Source organism: Salmo salar, chromosome 01 (genome assembly GCF_965601325.2).
Source record: "Salmo salar chromosome 01, fSalSal1, whole genome shotgun sequence".
Taxonomy (NCBI): Eukaryota; Metazoa; Chordata; class Actinopteri; order Salmoniformes; family Salmonidae; genus Salmo; species Salmo salar.
In genome coordinates, this window is record NC_138291.1 from 19793341 (window position 1) to 19808992 (window position 15652).

General features: G+C 49.6%; 1 protein-coding gene across 1 annotated transcript in view; it reads left to right on the forward strand.

Moving 5' to 3' along the window:
* The window catches only part of ush2a (Usher syndrome 2A (autosomal recessive, mild)), a 477069-nt gene extending 466728 nt beyond the window's left edge, over window positions 1-10341 (forward strand). The window contains 2 exon segments of the mRNA XM_082957499.1: window positions 4049-4292; window positions 7483-10341. Coding sequence (XP_082813625.1) covers window positions 4049-4292; window positions 7483-7572 — 334 coding nt within the window. The 3' untranslated portion in view covers window positions 7573-10341.
* The last annotated feature ends 5311 nt before the right edge of the window (window positions 10342-15652 follow it).

Consider the following 15652-nt stretch of genomic DNA (forward strand, 5'->3'; position numbering starts at 1 on the left):
ATCACACAAAAATAATCTATGGAAATCCAATTTATCAACCCATGGAGGTCTGGATTTGGAGTCACACTCAAAATTAAAGTGGAAAACCACACTACAGGCTGATCCAACTTTGATGTAATGTCCTTAAAACAAGTCAAAATGAGGCTCAGTAGTGCATGTGGCCTCCACGTGCCTGTATGACCTCCCTACAACGCCTGGGCATGCTCCTGATGAGGTGGCGGATGGTCTCCTGAGGGATCTCCTCCAAGACCTGGACTAAAGCATCCGCCAACTCCTGGACAGTCTGTGGTGCAACGTGGCGTTGGTGGATGGAGCGAGACATGATGTCCCAGATGTGCTCAATTGGATTCAGGACTGGGGAACGGGCGGGCCAGTCCATAGCATCAATGCCTTCCTCTTGCAGGAACTGCTGACACACTCCAGCCACATGAGGTCTAGCATTGTCTTGCATTAGGAGGAACCCAGGGCCAACCGCACCAGCATATGATATCACAAGGGGTCTGAGGATCTCATCTCGGAACCTAATGGCAGTCAGGCTACCTCTGGCGAGCACATGGAGGGCTGTGTGGCCCCCCAAAGAAATGCCACCCCACACCATGACTGACCCACCGCCAAAAACGGTTCATGCTGGAGGATGTTGCAGGCAGCAGAACGTTCTCCACGGCGTCTCCAGACTCTGTCACATGTGCTCAGTGTGAACCTGCTTCATCTGTGAAGAGCACAGGGCGCCAGTGGCGAATTTGACAATCTTGGATTTCTCTGGCAAATGCCAAACGTCCTGCACGGTGTAGCGCTGTAAGCACAACCCCCACCTGTGGACGTCGGGCCCTCATACCACCCTCATGGAGTCTGTTTCTGACTGTTTGAGCAGACACATGCACATTTTTGGCCTGCTGGAGGTCATTTTGCAGGGCTCTGGCAGTGCTCCTCCTGCTCCTCCTTGCACAAAGGCGGAGGTAGCGGTCCTGCTGCTGGGTTGTTGCCCCTCCTACGGCCTCCTCCACGTCTCCTGATGTACTGGCCTGTCTCCTGGTAGCGCCTCCATGCTCTGGACACTACGCTGGCAGACACAGCAAACCTTCTTGCCACAGCTCGCATTGATGTGCCATCCTGGATGAGCTGCACTACCTGAGCCACTTGTGTGGGTTGTAGACTCCGTCTCATGCTTTCACTAGAGTGAAAGCACCGCCAGCATTCAAAAGTGACCAAAACATCAGCCAGGAAGCATAGGAACTGAGAAGTGGTCTGTGGTCACCACTGCAGAACCACTCCTTTATTGGGGGTGTCTTGCTAATTGCCTATAATTTCCACCTGTTGTCTATTCCATTTGCACAACAGCATGTGAAATTTATTGTTAATCAGTGTTGCTTCCTAAGTGGACAGTTTGATTTCACAGAAGTGTGATTGACTTGGAGTTACATTGTGTTGTTTAAGTGTTCCCTTTATTTTTTTGAGCAGTGTATATATTTTTTAATTCAGTGGGTGCGGCTTATATTCAGGTGCGCTTAATAGTCCGTAAATTACAGTAATAATGTGTGTAAAGACATTGACAACTAATTGTACATTTGCTTCAGACGATTTCAGTTTCCTTCTTTTTATATTCTGTCATTATTTTCTGTATTCCATTTCCTTCTTGCTTTCCTCTTTTTCTTCCCGTTCTTCCTCCTTGCCCTCTCTTTCCTACTTGTCCTTTCTGTTCTCCTCTCCTCCCCCTCCTCTTGTCTCCTCCCCCTCCTCTTGTCTCCTCCCCCTCCTCTTGTCTCCTCCCTCTCAGAGGCCGTATTCTGACATGTGTTCTAAACATCACGCCAGTACTCTCCTCCTCACTGACCTCTCCACTGTTGCAGTAAGCCTGTCTCTCTGTCTGTATATGTCTCTGTCCACACACGTATGCCTCAACATGCTAATAACACGTGTGTGCTTCTACATCAGGGTTCCCCAACTGGCATCCCACGGGTGATTTTAATTGGCCCTCCAAGTTTTCTGAGCCAAAAAAAACTGGTAACACTTTACTTGACAGCCAGTGTCATACCATGTTATGACACAGTCATAATAACCATGTCATAATATGTCATAACCGCTGACATAACTTGGCATAACCTGTCATAATATGGTCATAACACTGTCATGGCCCACATATTTACACCTATTGTGACATAAATTGCGTTATTTCATGGCTGGATATGACACCTACATAAGAGTGTCAAAACCCACATTTATGTTCCTGAAATCTGCTCCTGCATTTATCCCAGTCATCAGCAACAGAGCATTGGAGTAGGTGCATGTCTGACATCAACGTGTGCACAATTACAATGATAATTTAATATGGTCAATTTAAATAAATGTATCCATAACAAACATACTGTGGGCTATGGTGTAATGGAATGTTTTGCCTTGTGTGGTAGGTTTTGTAGGTGTCATAACCAGCCCTAAAATAACACATTATATGTCACAGCTGGTCTAAATATATGGGTAATGACAGTGTTATGACCATATTATAAAAGGTTATGACACGTTATGTCAGCTGTTGTGACATGGTTATGACCATATTATAACATGTGCTGACGCTGGGTGTCAAGTAAAGTGTTACCAAAATATATATATATCATTTTTTTTTTTTAATAATGTTTTGTTGTTGGGCATAAAAGACTAAAAACACTGGGAAATCAGCTCCAAGTGATTTTTATTTTTGGAAATCTGTTCCTAAATATTCCCACACATAATAGAGAGACATGTGATCATATTCAAATGGAAGGTTTGAAATGATGATGTTTTAGTCAAGTATTATATCTGCTTGGGCTTCTTGTGGTCAATTTGCAGTGTGCAAATTGTAATTAGGTTCCGGCCCCCTGATCTTCCGCTCAAGAAAAAAATTGCCCTGCGGCTGAATCTAGTTGATGATCCCTGTTCTACATGTTATTAATACGTGTGTGACTCAACACCGTTATGACCCGTATGTATGTATCCTCCTCTTAAGTTGACACGCACTGCAAACTCACACACACACACACACATAGCTGATGTGTCACACACTGCCTCTGCCCCAGCAGTTTGATACGGTAACAGACTGTCTAGAGGACAGCAACGTGACTCTAAAGAGCTACACTATGAACTATGAGGTAGGAGGGGAGAGAGTGTGTGCATGCACCCTACTGTATACAACCTTATTGACTGGTTAAGGGGGAAAGGGAGTGTGCATGCACCCTACTGTATACAACCTTATTGACTGGTTAAGGGGGAAAGGGAGTGTGCATGCACCCTACTGTATACAACCTTATTGCCTGGTTAAGGGGGAAAGGGAGTGTGCATGCACCCTACTGTATACAACCTTATTGACTGGTTAAGGGGGAAAGGGAGTGTGCATGCATCCCACTAACTCTTACACACTTGGCAGGATGAGAGAGTGTGCATGTACCACCCTATAACCCCAAATGGAAGCATGCATGATTTGAGTCTCGGACTAACACATTTACAATCAACTGGTGTCACTGATTTCTCCTGGAAGTGAGATGATTTGGGTGATTCTTGATTCAGCTGTGCCTGGCCTATGTCCTTCTGTTTAGAATTTACATTTTAATGGTTAACAATGACCATTTAATATGGACATGTGTGACATACTGTTTTAGTATGTGGGATACTTCTATTGTATTGGTGTGTGGGTTAATGTTTTAGTATGTGGGATACTTCCATTGTATTGGTGTGTGGGTTAATGTTTTAGTATGTGGGATACTTCTATTGTATTGGTGTGTGGGTTAATGTTTTAGTATGTGGGATACTTCTATTGTATTGGTGTGTGGGTTAATGTTTTAGTATGTGGGATACTTCTGTTGTATTGGTGTGTGGGTTAATGTTTTAGTATGTGGGATACTTCTATTGTATTGGTGTGTGGGTTAATGTTTTAGTATGTGGGATACTTCTATTGTATTGGTGTGTGGGTTAATGTTTTAGTATGTGGGATACTTCTATTGTATTGGTGTGTGGGTTAATGTTTTAGTATGTGGGATACTTCTATTGTATTGGTGTGTGGCTGATGATTGTGTTGATGAAGGTCGGTATATCATTGCATTTCATCCACCTCTACTTCCTGTTACCCATCACCCCCCCAGGGCCTGACGGACAGTAAGATTGTGGGGGGAGGCTCACGGTTCAGCCCTATGTCGGTCCTCCGCGTGCCCAGCCAATCACAGCTCAGCCACGCCTACTCCCAGAACTCCCTGCACCGCAGCGTCAGTCAACTGATCGAACAGGACAGGAAGTCTCTGATGGGGGAGGGAGGACAAGACTCTGGGCTGGTGAGAGGGGGAGGGGGGGACACGGCTCTGGACTGGTGAGAGGGGGAGGAGGGGGGACACGGCTCTGGACTGGTGAGAGGGGGAGGGCACGACTCTGGACTGGTGAGAGGGGGAGGGACACGACTCTGGACTGGTGAGAGGGGGAGGGACACGACTCTGGACTGGTGAGAGGGGGAGGAGACGACTCTGGACTGGTGAGAGGGGGAGGGACACGACTCTGGACTGGTGAGAGGGGGAGGGACACAACTCTGGACTGGTGAGAGGGGGAGGAGACGACTCTGGACTGGTGAGAGGGGGAGGGCACGACTCTGGACTGGTGAGAGGGGGAGGGACACGACTCTGGACTGGTGAGAGGGGGAGGGACACGACTCTGGACTGGTGAGAGGGGGAGGAGACGACTCTGGACTGGTGAGAGGGGGAGGAGATGACTCTGGACTGGTGAGAGGGGGAGGGACACGACTCTGGACTGGTGAGAGGGGGAGGGGACGACTCTGGACTGGTGAGAGGGGGAGGAGACGACTCTGGACTGGTGAGAGGGGGAGGAGACGACTCTGGACTGGTGAGAGGGGGAGGAGACGACTCTGGACTGGTGAGAGGGGGAGGGGGGGGACACGGCTCTGGACTGGTGAGGGGGGGGACACGGCTCTGGACTGGTGAGAGGGGGGGACACGGCTCTGGACTGGTGAGGGGGGTGGGGGGGGACACGGCTCTGGACTGGTGAGAGGGGGAGGAGACGACTCTGGACTGGTGAGAGGGGGAGGGGGGACACAACTCTGGACTGGTGAGGGGGGGAGGGGGGACACAACTCTGGACTGGTGAGGGGGGGAGGGGGGACACAACTCTGGACTGGTGAGGGGGGGAGGGGGGACACAACTCTGGACTGGTGAGGGGGGGAGGGGGGACACAACTCTGGACTGGTGAGGGGGGAGGGGGGACACAACTCTGGACTGGTGAGGGGGGGAGGGGGGACACAACTCTGGACTGGTGAGAGGGGGAGGCGACGACTCTGGACTGGTGAGAGGGGGAGGAGACGACTCTGGACTGGTGAGAGGGGGAGGGGGGACACAACTCTGGACTGGTGAGGGGGGGAGGGGGGACACAACTCTGGACTGGTGAGGGGGGGAGGGGGGACACAACTCTGGACTGGTGAGGGGGGGAGGGGGGACACAACTCTGGACTGGTGAGGGGGGGAGGGGGGACACAACTCTGGACTGGTGAGAGGGGGAGGCGACGACTCTGGACTGGTGAGAGGGGGAGGAGACGACTCTGGACTGGTGAGAGGGGGAGGAGACGACTCTGGACTGGTGAGGGGGGGAGGGGCACAACTCTGGACTGGTGAGAGGGGGAGGGGCACGACTCTGGACTGGTGAGAGGGGGAGGACACGACTCTGGACTGGTGAGAGGGGGAGGAGACGACTCTGGACTGGTGAGAGGGGGAGGCGACGACTCTGGACTGGTGAGAGGGGGAGGGGATGACTCTGGACTGGTGAGAGGGGGAGGAGACGACTCTGGACTGGTGAGAGGGGGAGGAGACGACTCTGGATTGGTGAGAGGGGGAGGGGCACGACTCTGGACTGGTGAGAGGGGGAGGCCACGACTCTGGACTGGTGAGAGGGGGAGGGGACGACTCTGGACTGGTGAGAGGGGGAGGAGACGGCTCTGGACTGGTGAGAGGAGGAGGAGACGACTCTGGACTGGTGAGAGGGGGAGGGGACGACTCTGGACTGGTGAGAGGGGAGGAGACGGCTCTGGACTGGGAAGGAGGGGGGACACAACTCTGGATTGGTGAGAGGTGGGAAAGGGGGAGGAGAGGGGACACAACTCTGGACTGGTGAGAGGTGGGAAAGGGAGAGGAGAGGGGACACAACTCTGGACTGGTGAGAGGTGGGAAAGGGAGAGGAGAGGGGACACAACTCTGGACTGGTGAGAGGTGGGAAAGGGAGAGGAGAGGGGACACAACTCTGGACTGGTGAGAGGTGGGAAAGGGAGAGGAGAGGGGACACAACTCTGGACTGGTGAGAGGTGGGAAAGGGAGAGGAGAGGGGACACAACTCTGGACTGGTGAGAGGTGGGAAAGGGAGAGGAGAGGGGACACAACTCTGGACTGGTGAGAGGTGGGAAAGGGAGAGGGAACAGCTCTGCACTGGTGAGAGGTGGGAAAGGGAGAGGAGAGGGAACACAACTCTGGACTGGTGAGAGGTGGGAAAGGGAGAGGAGAGGGGACACAACTCTGGACTGGTGAGAGGTGGGAAAGGGAGAGGAGACACAACTCTGGACTGGTGAGAGGTGGGAAAGGGAGAGGAGAGGGGACACAACTCTGGACTGGTGAGAGGTGGGAAAGGGAGAGGAGAGGGGACACAACTCTGGACTGGTGAGAGGGGGAGGGGACGACTCTGGACTGGTGAGAGGGGGAGGGGACGACTCTGGACTGGTGAGAGGGGGAGGAGACGACTCTGGACTGGTGAGAGGGGGAGGGGACGACTCTGGACTGGTGAGAGGGGGAGGAGACGACTCTGGACTGGTGAGAGGGGGAGGGGCACAACTCTGGACTGGTGAGAGGGGGAGGAGACGACTCGGTGGGAGCGGTGGGAAGGGGGAGGGGGGGACACAACTCTGGACTGGTGAGAGGTGGGAAAGGGGAGGAGGGGACACAACTCTGGACTGGTGAGAGGTGGGAAAGGGAGAGGAGAGGGGACACAACTCTGGACTGGTGAGAGGTGGGAAAGGGAGAGGAGAGGGGACACAACTCTGGACTGGTGAGAGGTGGGAAAGGGAGAGGAGAGGGGACACAACTCTGGACTGGTGAGAGGTGGGAAAGGGAGAGGAGAGGGGACACAACTCTGGACTGGTGAGAGGTGGGAAAGGGAGAGGAGAGGGGACACAACTCTGGACTGGTGAGAGGTGGGAAAGGGAGAGGAGAGGGGACACAACTCTGGACTGGTGAGAGGTGGGAAAGGGAGAGGAGAGGGGACACAACTCTGGACTGGTGAGAGGTGAGAAAGAGAGAGGAGAGGGGACACAACTCTGGACTGGTGAGAGGTGGGAAAGGGAGAGGAGAGGGGACACAACTCTGGACTGGTGAGAGTGGGAGAAGTAGAAAGTCCTACAATATAATGCTTAAATCCCACTAATGATCTCAGATTGTGTTCCATTATATGATCTCCTAACCATGATGTTGTTTCTGTTGCAGTATGTGGAGGATGATGAGTTTGTTGAAGCCATCAAAGCCTTCAGCTCTGTGAGGAAGGAACACACCATGTTCACAGACACACACCTCTAGATGGGGGACTCCCCCCCCCCCCCCACCCCCACAACAACCACAACATCGGGGCTCTCGACACACTACAACTGAACTGAAAACCCAGAACTCAACTTACTAACCCCCAGCAGTCAAAACATGAACACAAACCATGGACCTCAAACTGAAACCATGAACCCTGAACTCAAGTTAAGAATCCTGGATTCAGAACTGAAAGAATCCCAGGCTTTCAAAAAACTCCTATACTCGTCATTATTACTTTATGCCAACTGTCATAACCTGGAAACAGCTAAACATTTCAGCAAGTGTGGAACTCAAAGCAATGCCTCTCACCTCTTTCATTTCAATCATGACAGTTAACCTACTGTAAGTGTGTGGTAACTGTGCCCAGTAAACCTAGCATCAATGACATTTTTAATGGTATTTGTGACAAGACCATTTTTATAATCAGTGTAAAAGCCAACTGTTTATGTGAATGAACTATATCCACAAATGTATCATCTGACAGTGTTTGGTTAATCAATGTTGTGGTAAGTGGTTGACGGAAGTTTTGATGTGGTAATATTTTTCTAGTGCTATGTGGTGCTTCCACACACCTAACATTGTGTTTCAAACTACACTACATGACCAAAAGTATGTGGACGCCTGCTCGTGGAACATCTCATTCCAAAATCATGGGCATCAATATGGAGTTGGTCCCCCCCTTTACTGCTGCATCTTACTGCTATAAAAGAATCCACTCTACTGGGGACGCGTTCCACTAGATGTTGGAACATTGCTGCAGGGACTTGCTTCCATTCAGCCACAAAAGCATTAGTAAGGTCGGGCACTGATGTTAGGCGATTAAGCCTGGCATTCCAATTCATCCCAAAGGTGTTCGATGGGGTTGAGGTCAGGGATCTGTGCAGGTCAGTCAAGTTCTTCCACAACGATCTTGACAAACCATTTCTGTATGGAGCTTGCTTTCTGCACAGGGGCATTGTCATGCTGAAACAGGAAAGGGCCTTCCCCAAATTGTTGCCACCAAGTTGGAAGCACAGAACCGTCTAGAATGTCATTGTATGCTCTAGCTTTAAGATTTTCCTTCACTGGAACTAATGGGCCTAGCCCGAACCATGAAAAACAGCTCCAGACCATTATTCCTCCTCCACCAAACTTTACAGTTGGCACTGGTATTCGGGCAGGTAGCGTTCTCCTGGCATCCGCCAAACCCAGATTCGTCCGTCGGACTGCCAGATGGTGAAGCGTGATTCATCACTCCAGAGGACACGTTTTCACTGCTCCAGAGTCCAATGTTGGCGAGCTTCACACCATTCCCGCCGACTCTCGACATTGCGCATGGTGATCTTAGGCTTGTGTGCGGCTGCTCGACCATAGAAACCCATTTCATGAAGCTCCTGACAAACAGTTCTTGTGCTGACGTTGCTTCCAGAGACAGCTTGGAACTCAGTTATGAGTGTTGCAACAGAGGACAGGCGATTTTTGTGTGGCCTCTATGCACTCCAGCACTCGGCGACCCCATTCTGTGAATCTGTGGCCTACCACTTCACGGTTGAGCCATTGATGCTCCTAGACGTTTCCATTTCACAATAACAGCACTTATAGTTGACCTGGGCAGCTCTAGCAAGGCAGAAATTTGTCGAACTGACTTGTTCGAAAGGTGGCATCCTATGATGGTGCCACGTTGAAAGTCACTGAGCTCTTCAGTACGGCCATTCTACTGCCAATGTTTGTCTATGGAGATTGCATGGCTGTCTGCTCGATTTTATACACCCGTCAGGTGTGGCTGAAATAGCCGAATCCACTAATTTGAAGCGTTGTCCACATACTTTTGTATATATAGGGTATCGTAGAGATTTTCAGCAAGTTTTCTTGGTACAGTAAATAATGTTGTCGTTTTGTTTTTTTACACTGGCAGTATTAATTTATTAAGGTAAAAAGTATTATATATACAGTTTCTTTTCTTTAATGTGGTCTGGCCTATGTTCATAATGTCTTATAACTGTGTTACATATCTCCATATTCAACTTAGTCTTGAGTCAGCTGTTTATCCCAGACAACTATGACAATCCTTAGGCCAGACAACTATGACAATCCTTAGGCCAGACAACTATGACAATCCTTAGGCCAGACAACTATGACAATCCTTAGGCCAGACAACTATGACAATCCTTAGGCCAGACAACTATGACAATCCTTAGGCCAGACAACTATGACAATCCTTAGGCCAGACAACTATGACAATCCTTAGGCCAGACAACTATGACAATCCTTAGGCCAGACAACTATGACAATCCTTAGGCCAGACAATAGTTGGAGGAGACATCCTCCAGAGCAGGGATTCCAAAACTAGGTCCTGGGGCCCCCTCCCTGAGCACATGTTTTTGGTTTTTTTGCCCTAGCACTACACAGCTGATTCAAATAAAGCTTGACGATGAGTTAGGACCCCAGGACCTAGTTTGTGAAGGCCTGCGCTAGAGAGATGGCACATGGTTGGCTGTACAGTTGGATGATCTGTGTAGCGACATAGCTGAAGAGAGACAGGCCACTCTAGTGTCCTAGTTTAGATCTCTCTCCCACTCCCCTCTGCCCCTCTCCTGCACCTGGCCTGGTTAGAACATAGACAGTGGCCAGTTGAATAAAACTAATTGTGCAGCTTTGTGTAGAGAGCTAGGCACCAACAGTTCATCAAAATTCTATGTACTAGAATGCTTTTTTTACTTTTTCATGATAAGACACGTCATATTGTAATGAATTTGTTTTTTTGAATGTCTCCCAATTAATAATGTATTTGAGAAATAAATATTGTGATGTAACTTAAACAGTGTGATATGCTGCTGTTGTTGATGGCATTAAAAACCAGTGGGTGGTAGATGCACGCACTTTAGCCGGAATTTCATCCGATGCCACTTTTGTTGGCAATGCACGTTTTGAAGGCAACGTTCCAGCGTTCGCGGAGACCACATTCACGGTAAACGCTGCATATATCGGCTCATTACCTTTAAATAGCACGATCTCCAAAAATCCACGAGCTAATTCAACCCTGGCCTTTAAAATAGACACTCTCCCAACATCAACATTAAATGTGTGGAAACCACAAGGATTGGAGTATGACACAGTTGTCAGAGTTGTGGTTGGTGTTTGAGGTGAGACAGAAGGCTGATATACTGGGTTGTTGTGTTTTACTCCATCAGTACAGACTAGAGGAGACGTCAGAGAGGACAGAAGGCTGATATACTGGGTTATTGTGTTTTACTCCATCAGTACAGACTAGAGGAGACGTCAGAGAGGACAGATGACTGATATACTGGGTTATTGTTTTACTCCATCAGTACAGACTAGAGGAGACGTCAGAGAGGACAGAAGGCTGATATACTGGGTTATTGTGTTTTACTCCATCAGTACAGACTAGAGGAGACGTCAGAGAGGACAGAAGGCTGATATACTGGGTTATTGTGTTTTACTCCATCAGTACAGACTAGAGGAGACGTCAGAAGGCTGATATACTGGGTTATTGTGTTTTACTCCATCAGTACAGACCAGAGGAGACGTCAGAGAGGACAGAAGGCTGATATACTGGGTTATTGTGTTTTACTCCATCAGTACAGACCAGAGGAGACGTCAGAGAGGACAGAAGGCTGATATACTGGGTTATTGTGTTTTACTCCATCAGTACAGACTAGAGGAGACGTCAGAAGGATGATATACTGGGTTATTGTGTTTTACTCCATCAGTACAGACGTCAGAGAGGACAGATGGCTGATATACTGGGTTATTGTTTTACTCCATCAGTACAGACTAGAGGAGACGTCAGAGAGGACAGATGGCTGATATACTGGGTTGTTGTGTTTTACTCCATCAGTACAGACTAGAGGAGACGTCAGAGAGGACAGAAGGCTGATATACTGGGTTATTGTGTTTTACTCCATCAGTACAGACTAGAGAAGACGTCAGAAGGCTGATATACTGGGTTATTGTGTTTTACTCCATCAGTACAGACTAGAGAAGACGTCAGAGAGGACAGAAGGCTGATATACTGGGTTATTGTGTTTTACTCCATCAGTACAGACTAGAGGAGACGTCAGAGAGGACAGAAGGCTGATATACTGGGTTATTGTGTTTTACTCCATCAGTACAGACTAGAGGAGACGTCAGAAGGCTGATATACTGGGTTATTGTGTTTTACTCCATCAGTACAGACTAGAGGAGATGTCAGAGAGGACAGAAGGCTGATATACTGGGTTATTGTGTTTTACTCCATCAGTACAGACTAGAGGAGACGTCAGAGAGGACAGAAGGCTGATATACTGGGTTATTGTGTTTTACTCCATCAGTACAGACTAGAGGAGACGTCAGAGAGGACAGAAGGCTGATATACTGGGTTATTGTGTTTTACTCCATCAGTACAGACTAGAGGAGACGTCAGAGAGGACAGATGGCTGATATACTGGGTTATTGTGTTTTACTCCATCAGTACAGACTAGAGGAGACGTCAGAGAGGACAGAAGGCTGATATACTGGGTTATTGTGTTTTACTCCATCAGTACAGACTAGAGGAGACGTCAGAGAGGACAGATGGCTGATATACTGGGTTATTGTGTTTTACTCCATCAGTACAGACCAGAGGAGACGTCAGAGAGGACAGAAGGCTGATATACTGGGTTATTGTGTTTTACTCCATCAGTACAGACTAGAGGAGACGTCAGAGAGGACAGAAGGCTGATATACTGGGTTGTTGTGTTTTACTCCATCAGTACAGACTAGAGGAGACGTCAGAAGGCTGATATACTGGGTTGTTGTGTTTTACTCCATCAGTACAGACTAGAGGAGATGTCAGAGAGGACAGAAGGCTGATATACTGGGTTGTTGTGTTTTACTCCATCAGTACAGACTAGAGGAGACGTCAGAAGGCTGATATACTGGGTTGTTGTGTTTTACTCCATCAGTACAGACTAGAGGAGACGTCAGAGAGGACAGAAGGCTGATATACTGGGTTGTTGTGTTTTACTCCATCAGTACAGACTAGAGGAGACGTCAGAGAGGACAGAATGCCTATGACAGGTGGTACATCGAGACATTACACTGACAAAAAGCCTTATGAAAATGTCATCATCTACCAACAGATAAACAGAATGCTTGTCAACAACAGCGTTTTGTGGAGAAACCAATATTAAAACCACACTAAACTGTATGAAGTTTAGACATATGTAGTAGGTGACAGAAAGGCATACATTTATCAATGTACCCAGCGTTGTCTGAACCTTGAGTTTACACAGATCCCTCTAGTGGAGTCCCATTGTAGTAACTCACCCTGGCCACCCAAACCCCTCTACCAAGCAGTAGAACTGGAGCTGCAAAACTAAGGCCTGCCATTCAACAAGTATTAGGTCCTTCATGTCAACCAATTCACATCACAGACACACACAAGCCTAAGGGGATGGTATTTCAGCGAGCCATGTAGCTGTCAGTTTTGTTTTTATGTCCCTTAAAAAGGGACACACCAAACTGGCAGTTACGACTGTTCCCCAACTCAAGGATGCCATTTTGACAAGGGCAACAGTAGCTGCATGTTCACAGGCACATTCACAGCTATTGTCAACGTTTTAAAAAGTGCTTGTAGCAGACAGTATGGCCCTTGGCAGCTCACACATTCAGATGCAGCAACATCACTTTATTACACTCATAAATCACACTGCTATCAAATGCCATTTTCTGACAACAAAGTTGCTAACGTCTCTAAAGGGAAGGTTACTCTCCTGAGGTCAGCGCTGCTGCCAAGTGTGTTAAAGACACCGTCTGGGACACACACACACTCTGACAAGTGTATCCACACCAACCTGGCGCTTCCTCCCTGCGTTACCCACTGAAATATAACAGACATGTTGATCACATGACAGTCTATCGAAAGACTATGACCTAGATTCATTCAGATGTAGCATTAAATGGCAATAGTGGACACCCGCATAGCTGTTGTTTTGGTGGTGTCGTAGGTATAACTGCTTAGAACTGTCAAATCGGTGATCAGCTGCTCGTGTGGTCATTGTCGCGAAGCCCGTCACACCCATCCCACTCACGTTAGAAGTTCAGAACGAGAAAGTGTTGGCTATATAGTTATAATGACACTCAAATTGAGAAATCAATCAACTAAATAATACGGATTTATATCAGACTAACAAAGGTGTATGTTACAACACACATTCCCGTGGAGCTCAGTTGGTAGAGCATGGAGCTCAGGTGGTAGAGCATGGAGCTCAGTTGGTAGAGCATGGAGCTCAGTTGGTAGAGCATGGAGCTCAGTTGGTAGAGCATGGAGCTCAGTTGGTAGAGCATGGAGCTCAGTTGGTAGAGCATGGAGCTCAGTTGGTAGAGCATGGAGCTCAGTTGGTAGAGCATGGAGCTCAGTTGGTAGAGCATGGGGCTCAGTTGGTAGAGTATGGATCTCAGGTGGTAGAGCATGGGGCTCAGTTGGTAGAGCATGGAGCTCAGTTGTTAGAACATGGAGCTCAGTTGGTAGAGCATGGAGCTCAGTTGGTAGAGCATGGGGCTCAGTTGGTAGAGCATGGAGCTCAGTTGGTAGAGCATGGAGCTCAGTTGGTAGAGCATGGGGCTCAGTTGGTAGAGCATGGGGCTCAGTTGGTAGAGTATGGAGCTCAGGTGGTAGAGCATGGGGCTCAGTTGGTAGAGCATGGAGCTCAGTTGGTAGAACATGGAGCTCAGTTGGTAGAGCATGGAGCTCAGTTGGTAGAGCATGGGGCTCAGTTGGTAGAGCATGGAGCTCAGGTGGTAGAGCATGGAGCTCAGGTGGTAGAGCATGGAGCTCAGGTGGTAGAGCATGGGGCTCAGGTGGTAGAGCATGGAGCTCAGGTGGTAGAGCATGGAGCTCAGGTGGTAGAGCATGGAGCTCAGGTGGTAGAGCATGGGGCTCAGTTGGTAGAGCATGGAGCTCAGTTGGTAGAGCATGGGGCTCAGTTGGTAGAGCATGGAGCTCAGTTGGTAGAGCATGGGGCTCAGTAGGTAGAGCATGGGGCTCAGTTGGTAGAACATGGGGCTCAGTTGGTAGAGCGTGGGGCTCAGTTGGTAGAGCGTGGGGCTCAGTTGGTAGAGCGTGGGGCTCAGGTGGTAGAGCGTGGGGCTCAGGTGGTAGAGCGTGGGGCTCAGGTGGTAGAGTGTGGAGCTCAGGTGGTAGAGCGTGGAGCTCAGTTGGTAGACCGTGGGGCTCAGGTGGTAGAGTGTGGGGCTCAGGTGGTAGAGCGTGGGGCTCAGGTGGTAGAGCATGGGGCTCAGGTGGTAGAGCATGGAGCTCAGGTGGTAGAGCATGGAGCTCAGTTGCTCAGTTGGTAGAGCATGGAGCTCAGTTGGTAGAGCATGGGGCTCAGGTGGTAGAGCATGGGGCTCAGGTGGTAGAGCATGGAGCTCAGTTGGTAGAGCATGGGGCTCAGTTGGTAGAGCATGGAGCTCAGGTGGTAGAGCATGGAGCTCAGTTGGTAGAGCATGGGGCTCAGGTGGTAGAGCATGGGGCTCAGGTGGTAGAGCATGGGGCTCAGTTGGTAGAACATGGGGCTCAGTTGGTAGAGCGTGGGGCTCAGTTGGTAGAGCGTGGGGCTCAGTTGGTAGAGCGTGGGGCTCAGGTGGTAGAGCGTGGGGCTCAGGTGGTAGAGCGTGGGGCTCAGGTGGTAGAGTGTGGAGCTCAGGTGGTAGAGCGTGGAGCTCAGTTGGTAGACCGTGGGGCTCAGGTGGTAGAGTGTGGGGCTCAGGTGGTAGAGCGTGGGGCTCAGGTGGTAGAGCATGGGGCTCAGGTGGTAGAGCATGGAGCTCAGGTGGTAGAGCATGGAGCTCAGTTGCTCAGTTGGTAGAGCATGGAGCTCAGTTGGTAGAGCATGGGGCTCAGGTGGTAGAGCATGGGGCTCAGGTGGTAGAGCATGGAGCTCAGTTGGTAGAGCATGGGGCTCAGTTGGTAGAGCATGGAGCTCAGGTGGTAGAGCATGGAGCTCAGTTGGTAGAGCATGGGGCTCAGGTGGTAGAGCATGGGGCTCAGGTGGTAGAGCATGGGGCTCAGTTGGTAGAGCATGGCGCTTGCAATGTCAGGGTTGTGGGTTTGATT